Here is a 12466-nt window from a genome sequence, read left to right on the forward strand (position 1 = left end):
CCAGGTTTATTTATTACACAGGTAAAGTCCAATACAGATTAGGTGAAACTGTCCAGGGCAGCTCTCCTCTACACACTGACTCAAGGATCCAGGATGTGTCCATATCATGGCCTTGTCATCTCAACCCGTGCCCTCCACAACTACTGCCAAAAGAGGAGAGAGGGCAGGAGGGCCACAGGGGTGTGTTTTAATTGGCCAAGCCTGTGAGTGGCTTACATTCCTGACCTCACTTTATTGGGCAAAACCCAGCCACATGGTCATATCTAACTGCAAGGGAGACAGGAAGTGTATAGTCTTTCTGGTGACTGTGAAGAGGAAAATGAGATGGGATTTGATGAACACATAAGTTGTCTCAGGAAGAGTAAATACCCAAAGGAAAATGGTAGTATTGACACCAAAATAAGGGGGAGGGATGCTGGGCTGTGCTAGGAGATTTAACCTTCTCTCTTTCTGTGCAGACCTTGCCCACGTGTCCTGCCCAGCCAACCTTCCACAGCCATGGCAGCCTATGGCCAGACGCAGTACAGCACGGGGATCCAGCAGGCTGCTCCCTACACAGCCTACCCACCCCCGGCACAAACCTATGGAATCCCTTCTTACAGTGAGTACCAGACCAAGACCTTACAGTCTCCCTGGGGCCACCTCTTGCCTCAGTTAAGTGCAGAATGATAAATGAAATGAGTCTAATTTTGGATTGGAGATAGAGGAGGAGAGACACTTTAAATATTGTTCAAGTTTTATAGACTATATCAAAGCCTCTTTTGATTGCCAGGACTCAGAAATCCAATCCAAGTTGGCTTGGAGAAAGTGGAAATTTCATGATTCACATCACTAGGAGATCCAAGGGTAAACTGACATCAGGTATGGCTGGATCCAGGTGCTCAAATGATGTCATGAGGAATTTGTCTCACTCTGTCTTCAACTCTGCCTTCCTCTAAGTTGGTTTTACCCTCACACAGGCTCTCCCCATCTGGAGGCAAAGATGGTGCCTATGGACTCTTGGCTTGCATCCTTCAGCTCAGCATTTTTGGGGGAAGGAGAGCCCATCTTTTTCAGTAGTTTCAACAGAATCCCAGGGATAAATTGCACAAACGTAATGTTGGGTGGGAAAAGCAAGTTGCTAATGAATGCATACTAAGAGATACAACGCATATAAAGTTTTAAAACGTGCAGAATGATACTCTACATTGGAGTCAGCAAACTACAGCCCATGGGCCAAATGTGGCCCTCTGCCTGCTTTATAAATAAAGTCTTATTGAAACAAAGCCATACTCATTCATTTTCTTATTTTTTATAGCTTTTCACAGTACAATGGCAGAGTTGAATAGTTGTGACAGAGACCCTCTGACCCCTAAAGCAGAAAAAATATTAAATTTAAAAAATTATGTATTACAGCCTATCCTCATTATTCATAGATTCTCAAAATCAGTACTCAGGACACTGTTCTCATTCATGAACAGATGCCGTGGAGAGCAGCGAAAAATTTGAGTTGTCCAGTGCACGCATTCCCAGCTGAGGCTGAACAAGACTGTTTCGGTATTCACTAATTCAATGTTTCTGGAGACTTTTTAGAACAGAACTACTTCAAATAATGAGAATCTACTATATTTCAAATTATGATGCCTGGTATAATGAAAAAAAAGAGGGTTATAAGAGAAAAGATAACAAGGAAGACTCAATTTGGGTTCCACAACCAGGGAAGACCTTTTAAATAAGGAGCTAATTCAGCTGAGAACTGAGAAATGACCAGGCAGAGGGAACAACCCATGGGAAGCACCAGAGATAGGAAGAAATTTGGCATGACCAAGAAGACCAGTGGCTCCAGCGTGGTGGAAGATGAGGCTGGGAGATGGGCAAGGTCTTGAAGACCCCACGAAGGATTTTGGGTTTTATTTCAAGTGAGACAGGGAACCATTGGAGGGTTTATAAATGGAGGGTGATATGATACAATTTAGGTTTTTAGAGATAACTTTGGCTGCTGCGAGGAGGTTGGATTGGAGGGAAGCAAGAGGAGAAGCAGGAAGGCCAGTTGGAAGACTTCATGTGTTCATGGAGGAGAGATGTGGTGGACGCCTGGGCCAGGGCAGCGGCAATGGACAGACAGAAGTGGACAGATTCCAGAGTGACTCTAGAGGTGGAATTGGCAGGTCAAGCGGGGTGTCTTAGTTTCTTCCTACTGCTATAACAGAAATACGACAAGTGGTTGGCTTTAACAAACGAATTTATTTTCTCACAGTCTAAAAGTCCCATTGCCATCAAGCCAATTGTGACTCATAGTGACCCTCTAGGACAGAGTAGAACTGCCCCATAGTGTTTCCAAGGAGTGGCTGGTGGATTCAAACTGTCGATCTTTTGGTTAGCAGCTGAGTTCTTTCTCAACCACTGCGCCACCAGGGAAACCCAAATTCATGGCGCTGGCTCTGGGGGAAGGCTCTCTTCCTCTCTCTGTTGGCTCTGGGGGAAGATCTCTTTCCGTTTCTGTTGTCCCAGCATTTCCTTATTCCTTGGCAATCTGCCCTTGGCATGTGTCTTCCCCTCTGTTTGCTTTCTTGCTTTGTGCCTTATTTGCATATGTTATATCTCAAAAGTGACCAGATTTAGAACACACTCTATACTGGTATAGCCTCATTAGCATTAGAAAGAAAACTCTGTTCCCAACGGGATTAAATAAGGGTTAGGATTTACAACACATATTTTGGGGGCCACAATTCAGCCCATAACTGGTAATAGTGTTGGTAATGGTACCTATGATCGATTTACTGCCTCTGACGGTGCTTTGTGTCCTCGAATTCCTTTAGCCCTCACGGCAACCTTATGAGGAAGGTCAGTCACATCATTAACTTCATTTGAAGGATAAAGAAGTGAAGGCTCAGAGAGGGTAGATAACTTGCCCAAGGCCACCCAGCTGGTTGGTGGCAGATGTGGAATTAAACGCAGGCAGCTTGACTCCGGAATCCAAGCTCTTCAACACTGAGGTTTGCTGCCTAGACAAGCATTCCATAAATTCTGGGGGATTACCTGTTACAGACCTTGGCCAACAGATGTGGGCATCTTCTCTCGCTTCCTTTCTCTCCTGGGCTAGAAGACTTATGATACAATCACACATAAGTTACCTTGCCTGGCTGACAGCCAAGAAAAATGAAGCCATGTTACTTTTCAGCACAAAAGAGAAAACTTACCCTGTTCCCAGACAAAACATAGCATCGGATGGAAACTCATTTGGTTCGAAGTTATTTTATCGTCTTGGTACCGTCTCGGTTACTTTCCAAAGAGTCTATCTCCTGATAATACAGCGTAGGCAACAAGAGCACAGTTCTGGAGTTCCACCACCTGGTTCACATCCCACCTCTGACCCTTGCTGGCTGTGACACCTTGCAGAAGCTACCTCACCTCTCTGAGCTTCGGTTTCTTCATTCATACGCTGGGAGTAATACTAAGTCTGGCCTGCACAGGGTTGTTGTGAGGATTAAATGAAATCTCCTGTATTAAGGGTGAAGGAGCCCTGGTGGTGCAATGGTTAAGTAGTTGGCTGCTAACCAAAAGATTGGTGGCCCAAAGCCACCAGCCACTCCTTGGGAGAAAGATCTGGCAATCTGATTCTATAAAGATTACAGCCTCGAAACAACCCTATGGGGCAGTTCTACTCTGTTCTCTAGGGTTGCTATTGAGTCAGAATCGCCTCAACAGCACACAACAGCAGCAACATACTAGGGATTGGCTAAGTATTTCTGTTGAGGACCAGATAGGAAATATTTTCAGCTCTGTTGCAGTTACTCAACTCTGCCATTGTAGTGCAAAAGCAGCCAGACAATACGTAAACTACTGGGTTTGTCTGTGTTCCAATAAAACTTTATTTGTACAAATAGGCAGTGGCCCATATTTGGCCCCTGGGCCGTAATTTGTTGATCCCTGATCTGTATAGCTCACAAGGCCCAGCTGAGGGGACACGCTCAGTCAATGGCAGCTATATCAGTAGAAGCCAAGTAGACGAACACACCCAGAACGTCCGTGTCACTGGATAATAACAGGTGGGATGAAAAGTTGTTTCCCTTCTCGTATGCCTGTGCCTGAGCAAGCATATGTGTTTGCTCATCGTCTGGACAAACGTTGTTGAGTCTTGTTAGGAAGAATTTTTTTATTACTCCTTGACAAATAGCATTATTTACCTTTGTTTAAATAGCTGCAGGGAAATGACACAATTGAGCGAACTAGACAAGAGGTTAGTATTGAGTATTTTTTCTCAATTTATTATGCAATATTTAAGACATGTATAAAAGCATGAAGAATAATATACTACAAAGATCCATGAACCAACCATCTAACTTAAAAAATAAAAAAACAAAGGGAGGGTACTCCCTTTTTCTCAGAGATTCTCACACCCCCAAATTTGATGTTAGTCATTCCCATGACTTTGTTTATGTAGAACAAGCATTTTCCGTAAAGGGCCAGAGAGTAAACATTTTTGGCTTTGCAGGCCATACAGGCCTCTACTGTTGTTAGGTGCCATCGAGTCAGTTCCAACTCATAGCGATCCTCTGTAAAACAGAACGAAACATTGCCTGGTCCAGCGCCATCGGTACAATCATTGCTCTTTGAGCCCGTTATTGCAGCCACAGTGTCAATCCATCTCACTGAGGGTCTTCCTCTTTTTTGCTGACCCTCTACTTTACCAAGCATGATCTCCTTCTCCAGGGAGTGGGCCCTCCTGATAACATGTCCAAAATATGTGAGATGTAGTCTCGCCATCCTTGCTTCTAAGGAACGTTCTGGTTGTCCTTCTTCCAAGATAGATTTGTTTATTCTTCTGGCAGTCCATGGTATATTCAATATTCTTTGCCAACACCATAATTCAAATGCCTCCATTCTTCTTTGGGCTTCCTTATTCATTGTCCAGCTTTCGCATGCATATGAAACGATCGAAAATACCATGGACTGCCAAATGAAAACACTCTGTTTGAATTACTCAGAGCTCTGCCATGGTAGTGCAAAAAACCATAGACAATAATAAATACGTAGACATGGCGGTGTCCCAGTTAAACTTTATATATAAAAACAGGCAGAGGGCTACATTTGGCCTGTGGGCCGTTGTTTGTGGACCCCATTACTTACCATGTTTTAAAACTTTATATATATTGTATCTTTTAGTATGCATCCTTATGCAACTTGCTTTTTCCATTCAGCATTATCATTGTGAAATATATCCCTGTTCATGCATATTGCTATAGTGCTTTCATTCTCACAATTTACTTATTCACTTACTGGTGGTCATTTAGGGTTTGGGGTTTTTGTTTGCTTGTTTCCCATTACATAGAATGCTACAATCAATATCTTTGGCTGAGTGAAGCAAGCCAGGCACAAAATATTGTATGATCCCACTTATGTGAAATATCTAGAACAGGCATAGAGACCAAAGCAGATTAGTAATTTCCAGAGGCTGAAGGAAGGGGGGAATGGGGAGTATAAAAAGAGAGAGACAGAGAAGCCTGAGCCCCCCATGCTGCCTCTGAAATGCAAGTGGGGGCTTTTCTTTAAGGTAAACTTCTGGGGATGGGGAACGGGGGAGCCCTCAGTCTTCTTTCCACAGCTCCCCATGGCTCGATTGCATTGGCTTGCAGGCCCAAGTAACCTGAGCCTGCAAGTACGCAGTTGAAGCAAGTAAGATTGTCAGAAGCAGAAAGCCCCCTTAGAACATGAGATGACAAGGCTGGAGGGAGATCTTGGGGCCGGTTTGTGGCCGTTACGTGAGCTGTGGTGTGTGTATGACTGGAGGCACATGAGATAATCTTAGGTGGTGCACAAATGCACTTGAGAATAATTTTATAGTTACATTTTAATTATTTTAATATGCATTAGGAAAAAATATATATATAGCATAGAGAACTTACAATTTCTTCGTCATTACTTAGGGCAAGCAAAATTGTTTTAAAATTAAGTTAATTTAAGGAAAAATGTGAAATGAATCATTGTGTCAGTGATCCTCGAATATGGGAAACCAAGCAGGTGGTACACCAGTGATTGGAGTTAACCTGTTGCCATCAACTCGATTCTGACTCATAGCGACCCTACAGGACAGAGTAGAACTGCCCCATAGGGTTTCCAGGAAGCGGCTGGTGGATTGGAACTACTAACCTTTTGGTTAGCAGCCAAACTCTTATTTGGTCCAAAGCCCTCATTTTACTCATGAGAAAACTGAGACTTGGGGAGGGAGGGGACTTGCCTAAGTGATACCACAGGGCCGGGACAGGAACGAGGACTCTCCTGCCCAACCATGCAGTGGACTGACCAAGAAGATGCACCACTGAGCTCTGTATAGGAAGAGTGGACTGTTGATCTTTTCAACACAAGGCAGCACATATTGGTCCTCAACCTGGGACCTCCAGGGGCGCCTCTCACTCAGGGTCAAAGCCAAAGGCTTTCTAATCCTGTAAATCTGCCCTGCCCCACTTCCATGGGCTCTCTGACCTCATAGCTTGCTAGCTCCCCTGCTGTTGTTCCACTCCAGCCACACTGGGCTCCTGGCCGTTGGCTCCTCCAACCTGCTGCACATGACCCTGCCTCAGGCCCTTTGCACATACTCTTTCCTCTGCCTGGATTGCTTTTCCTCCATTATCCACACCATTATCCACACCATGCTCCCTCACTTCCTCCCATGGGACCTTTCCTGATCACGCACTTTAAAATTCCAACTCTCTCCTCCCCTTCAGCCAACTTTCCTCCTTCATTATTTCCTGCTTTATTCTTTACCGTAGCACCACAAAACTGTAAAACCAAACCCAAACCCTTTGCCATCGAGTTGATTCCAACTCATAGAGACCCAATGGGACAGGGTAGAACTGCCCCGTAGGGTCTCCAAGGAGCAGCTTGTCGATTCAAACTGCCAACCTTTTGATTAACAGCCATGCTCTTAATCACTACACACCAGGGCTCCAAGACTGTAAAGGTCCAAAAAAATCAAATGTGTGTGCAAGATTGTGCTAGTATGAGGTTGATGAGATGACAGGGAAGACTGAGTGCAGCTGGCCATCTGAGCCTGCCAAGGGTCTGGGAGCCAATCATGTTATATCCAAAATCGTGTCACCCAGAGTGTGTTACTATGTGGTTCTACTATAATGTGTTTTGCTTACTTCTCTGCTGTCAGTTTCCTCCCACTAGAGTTAAGCTCCATTAGCGCCGAGACTTTTTTTTTTAATTGTCTTTAGATGAACGTTTACAGAGCAAACTAGTTTCTCATTAAACAATTAATACACATATTGTTTTGTGACATTGGTTGCCAACCCCACAACATGTCAACATCTCCTCTCCTCGACCTTGGGTTCCCCATTACCACCTTTCCTGTCCCCTCCTGCCTTCTTGTCCTTGCCCCTGGGCTGGGGTGCCCATTTAGTATCATTTTATTTTATGGGCCTGTCTAATCTTTGGCTGAAGGGTGAACCTCAGGAGCAACTTCATTACTGAGTTATAAGGGTGTCCAGGGGCGATACTCTTGGGCTTTCTCCTGTCTCTGTTAGACCAGTAAGTCTGGCCCTTTTTGTGTATGTGAGTTAGAATTTTGTTCTACGTTTTTCTCCAGTTCTGTCCGGGACCTTCTGTTGTGATCCCCGTCAGAGCAATCAGTGCTGGTAGCCAGGCCCCATTTAGTTGTGCTGGACTCAGTCTGGTGGAGGCTGTGGTACTTGTGTTCCATTAGTCCTTTGGACTAATCTTTCCCTTGTGTCTTTGGCCTTCTTCATTCTCCCTTGTAGAGCAGTCTTTTGCCTATTGCATTCACTGCTGTATCCCAGCATCAAGAATAGGGCATGGCACTTAGTAGGTGCTGAGTCAACTTTTGTGGAATGAATGGACAGATGTCCAATGTGTTTTTATTGTTGGCGCTCTCTTGGAAATGTGCGTACTTACATCATTGCTTCCAAGAGCTGAAGCCAGTGCAACCTGAAGGTAGTTCCTGAGTATCTTACAGAGGCCTCACTCTCGTTGCCATGAAGATATTTGCCCAAGATGCTTGGGGAGTAGGTATCTGATGACATCAGACCGTCCCCCGACCAAACTGTGGGAATATTTCCTTTTAACGAAATCCCTTACAGCAGCGCTTCTCATCTGGAGCTGAATACCAGTGCTCGTTTCTGCCTTGTTAATTTTCAATCCATCACAGATTGATACTTGAGTGAAATACCATTGAAATGAATTAATTACTAGGAAAATGAAATTAAAATTTAAAAAAACCAAAGGCATATGAAATTCAAGCCTAGTGACAAGACCTTAGCTTTAACAGCAATATGAAATTGGCTTGACAGTTTCTGAGTGCTTACCTCTCAGGTTCTGTACCTGTCACATCATGAGCTATGACTCGTCCATGGACCACACTATGGACATCACTGACTTACAGGACTGAATCTCTAACGGACCTTTGCCATATTCTTTTCTCTTTCTCATGACTTAGGATTTTATGAGTCAACCATTTCTTGAAACAAAAGGCGAGGGAATAACTTGACTTTGTTTTCTTTCCTATTTGTTCATTTGGGAGGTACTTACTGAGCACCTACTATGGCAGTGAACAGGCAGACCTACCCCCCACTCCACTCCCTTGAGTTCTCATTGTTAAACAAGGAACTGTGATGAGTGCCGGGAAGGAAGAGAACTAGGTGCTCTGGAGGGGGTAATTGAGGGACCGGCTTTTCGGGGAATTAACACTGAAGCTGAGAAATCGAGGCTAAGAAGGTATTAGCCTGGCAAAGAGGAAAGAGGAGTACATTCCAGGCAGAGGGAACAGCATGTACAAAGCCCTGAGTCTGAAGACAGGTTCCTGCAGCCTGTCTGTATCTATTTAAAAACGAAAAGATGAGCATGCCGGTGGTAGCAGCAATTCCACGTCTCCTCTCTAACCTAGATAAACACTTCAGTGTTGCACAAGGAAGCATGTCCACTTCCTCGTTGGTTGTGATGGCAAAAAAATTGGAATCAGCCTAGAGGCCTGTTATGAGGGGACTGACTGAATAAGTTGTGATATTCCGTACTTTGGATTTCCACCCAGCCATTAAAATGAAAGCACATGGCTTGAGCAGAGCACAGGGAGGTGGGGGGGGTGGGAGAGGTGGGCAGAGCTCACGTAGTGCCTTGGGGGTCACGGCGAAGAGTTGAGATTTTGTTCTAGGTGCACGGAGAGAGCCTGTACCTAGTGCACCCATAAACTATTCCTAGAAAACTGAACAAGATAAGGTGCCACAGAAATATTGTTTATTGCTGTCATCATCATTACAACTGAAGTCTTGCACCGTCTACTGCATAAAACTCACATTTATTATTGAGAGGCATCAAGATAAGGAACAGAAAACTTTGACTTCAGAGTTATCTGCTAATTGTGAGGCCCTGATTAAGTGGCCTGACTTTCTGAACCTCTGTTTCTATGTCTTTAAAATGGGAATAATAATATTACCTGTTTTGTGGAATGGTTGTGAGGATGAATGAGATGTCCATTTTGAAGTAGCTGGCTCTGCAGAGCCTTGTATGTTTGTTCCTTCGCCTTCCTTTATCCTCTCAGCAACCCTGCTGGTGGGTATCAGCATCTCATTTCATAAGGGAGGAGGGGAGAACTTCCGAGCTCAGGTTGGAGGAGAAATGGTTCCTAAGGTGACTGGGTGAGCAGGAGGGAAACCACAATTACAAAAGCATCCCCAGGACTCAAAAGGTTCTTAAAGGAATGCAGTCTTAAACGACAACGAAATACTATTTTGCACCTATGAGATAGACAAAGATAAGCCATGTTTGATAATGCATCAGGTATAAGGGCATGGGGAAGCAGACATTCACTGATGGTTTGGAGAGGGTGTCTGTCTATCCGCTAGGAAGGACCAGTTAGGAACATCTCTGAGGGTTTACAATGCTCCTACCCTTGAACCCAGCAATTCCAAATACGGGGAATTTACACCACGGATACACTTATACATGTACACAAAGGTAGATACATACATGCATACATACATACATACGTGCATGGGTGATACATGTATATGTATGTATTTACAGAGAGAGACTATAAACTAAACTGAAGCAAATATGTGTATATGAATATATGTATATATATTTTCTCTGTGTATATGTATATATATTTATATGCACATATAAATATATATTATTTTATTTAAAATGTATATACTACATATATACATTTTATTAATATATACCTATAAATACATATATATTATTAATATATACCTATAAATATATGTATAATTACAGCTTAATTTATGGCCATAAAATCTAACAACTGCCCACAGTCCGTGAATAGAAGACTGCTTAAATGATAGGGCAGCCATACAGTGGAATGAGGAAAAACTGTATGAGCTGATGGAGAATGGTTGCCTCAATATATTGTGAAGTAATAAAAGAAGAAGAGAGAAATGCAGAACAGTATTTGTAGAACATTCCCATTTATTTTTTTTTAAAGAGGGAATATTGTTGTTGTTGTGTGCCATCAAGTCAGTTCTGACTCATGGTGACTCCATGTGACAGAGTAGAACTGCCCCATAGGGTCTTCTAGGCTGTAATCTTTATGGGAGCAGATCACCAGGTCTTTCTCTCAAGGAGCTGCTGGGTGGGTTCAAACCACCAACCTTCCAGTTAACAGCCAAGCTCTAGCCATTTAGCCACCAAAAACCAAAAAATAAAAGCCCGTTGCTGTCGAGTCAATTCTGACTCATAGCAACCCTATAGGACAGAGTAGAACTGCCCCATAGAGTTTCCAAGGAGCGCCTGGTGGATTTGAACTGCCGACCTTTTGGTTAGCAGCCGTAGGGCTCCTTAAAACAGGAAATAGATATAGATCACATATTTTATATATATGTATATATGTAGAGTGTATATTATTACCTAAGCTTGCGTATGTACAGAACATGTCTGGAAGTGAACTCAGAAAACTGGTAAGGTGGTGACCTGTGGGAACAGGAGCTGGGGAGTTGGGGTCAAGGTTGGGGAGAGACACTTTTTGCTTTATGACTTTTGTACTATTTGAATTTTCTACAGTGTGCTTACTACATTTTCAATAAAAATAAAATTTATGGGCAACCAGTGCTGGGTCAGCCTTCCTCCCTCAATACAATCAGAAAAGAATAGCACCTTAAAGTCAGCCTTGGTGTCACAGAGGCAGTGCAGGATCTGTGGTGACCCAGGAAACACACACCCTGGCAGTCTGACATCATATGGTGTTGGGAGACCATCCTATTGCTCAAGAGAAGCCACAAATCCAGGTTTTTGGGGACATATCTCCTGATTTTTAAGTGAAAGCAAGTAATTCAAATTTGCTTTAAAAATGGACGAAACAAAACATGTCCAAGGGGTGATCTTGGCTCACAAGCCACCAGCTTGCATCCCTAGTTTTGGAAGGTGATAAAATGGAGTGCTGTCTTAACTCAGTAGCTGTTCTGCAGGTGAAAGGGAAACATTCTAATCATGTGTCCTTGGCGCTTCTTTTTCCTCCTTCAAGGCATCAAGACAGAAGACAGCTTGAACCATTCCCCAGGCCAGAGTGGATTCCTCAGCTACGGCTCCAGCTTCAGCACTCCATCCGCTGGACAGAGCCCATACACCTACCAGATGCACGGTCAGTCTGGCGTTGCAGCCCCTCCCTGCCGTCTCTAAGGCACCTCCTAAGTTAGGTGTCTGTTCATTCATTCACTCCTTCATTCCTTTATTCAACAGATTTGTGGGGCACCTACTACGTGCCAGGCTCTATCTGAATGTAGTCGGGTTGCAGTGGTGGACAAAACAGACAGTGAATCTGCCCTCCTGCCAATTACCTGGCAGTGGGGAGAGACTGACAATTAACAGGGCAATAAATAAACGGGCTCCTTTTGCATGGCACTGCGTGCAATGAAGCACATAAGCATGGTGTTTGGATAGAGAGTGATGAGCAGCTGGGGGGTGGGTCAGAAGAGGTGGGATGTGTAACTTTAGATGGAGTTGTCAGGGAAGCCTCTTTGAAGAAATAACGTTGGAACAGAGACCCAAAGGGTGAGGTGGAGCCGGCCCTGCAGACCTGGAGGAAGAGCCTCTCAGGCAGAGGGAAGAGCCAGCACAAACGCCGTACAGAGGAAAATGTCTTGTGTTCAAGGTACAGGACGGAAGCAAGGCTGGACCTGAGTCAGAAGGGACATGGCAAGAGGGTCTTGCAGAGGTAACAGAGCCAAATCACACAGGGCCTTGGGGGCATCGGGAATGAGCTGGCTTTTATTTTAAGTGTGATGGGACAGGCAAGTCCATTGTGGAGACTTGGAGAAATACCAGGTAGTGGGAATAATGGATGGGCAGGTGAAGGAGCTCATTTTAGGCTGGGTTTTCTAGAGAAGCAAAACCAGTGAAGCGTATATATGAATATATAGAAAGATTTCTCAGGGAAATGGCTCACAGAGTTATGGGGGCTGGCAAGCTCCAAATCCCCATGGCAGCAGGCAGGCTGCTGGCTCACAGGTTGCAG

At 44.2% G+C, this 12466-nt stretch overlaps 1 protein-coding gene across 1 annotated transcript in view; it reads left to right on the forward strand.

Annotated features, from left to right (window-relative positions):
• The first annotated feature begins 498 nt into the window (after positions 1-498).
• EYA2 (EYA transcriptional coactivator and phosphatase 2) overlaps positions 499-12466 on the forward strand; it is a 175733-nt gene continuing 163765 nt past the window's right edge. Inside the window, exon 1 of the mRNA XM_064276435.1 lies at positions 499-601. Within this exon, the coding sequence (XP_064132505.1) occupies positions 499-601 (103 nt within the window). The remainder of the gene's footprint in view (positions 602-12466) is intronic.

The sequence above is a fragment of the Loxodonta africana genome, chromosome 24, assembly GCF_030014295.1.
Source record: "Loxodonta africana isolate mLoxAfr1 chromosome 24, mLoxAfr1.hap2, whole genome shotgun sequence".
Classification (NCBI taxonomy): Eukaryota; Metazoa; Chordata; class Mammalia; order Proboscidea; family Elephantidae; genus Loxodonta; species Loxodonta africana.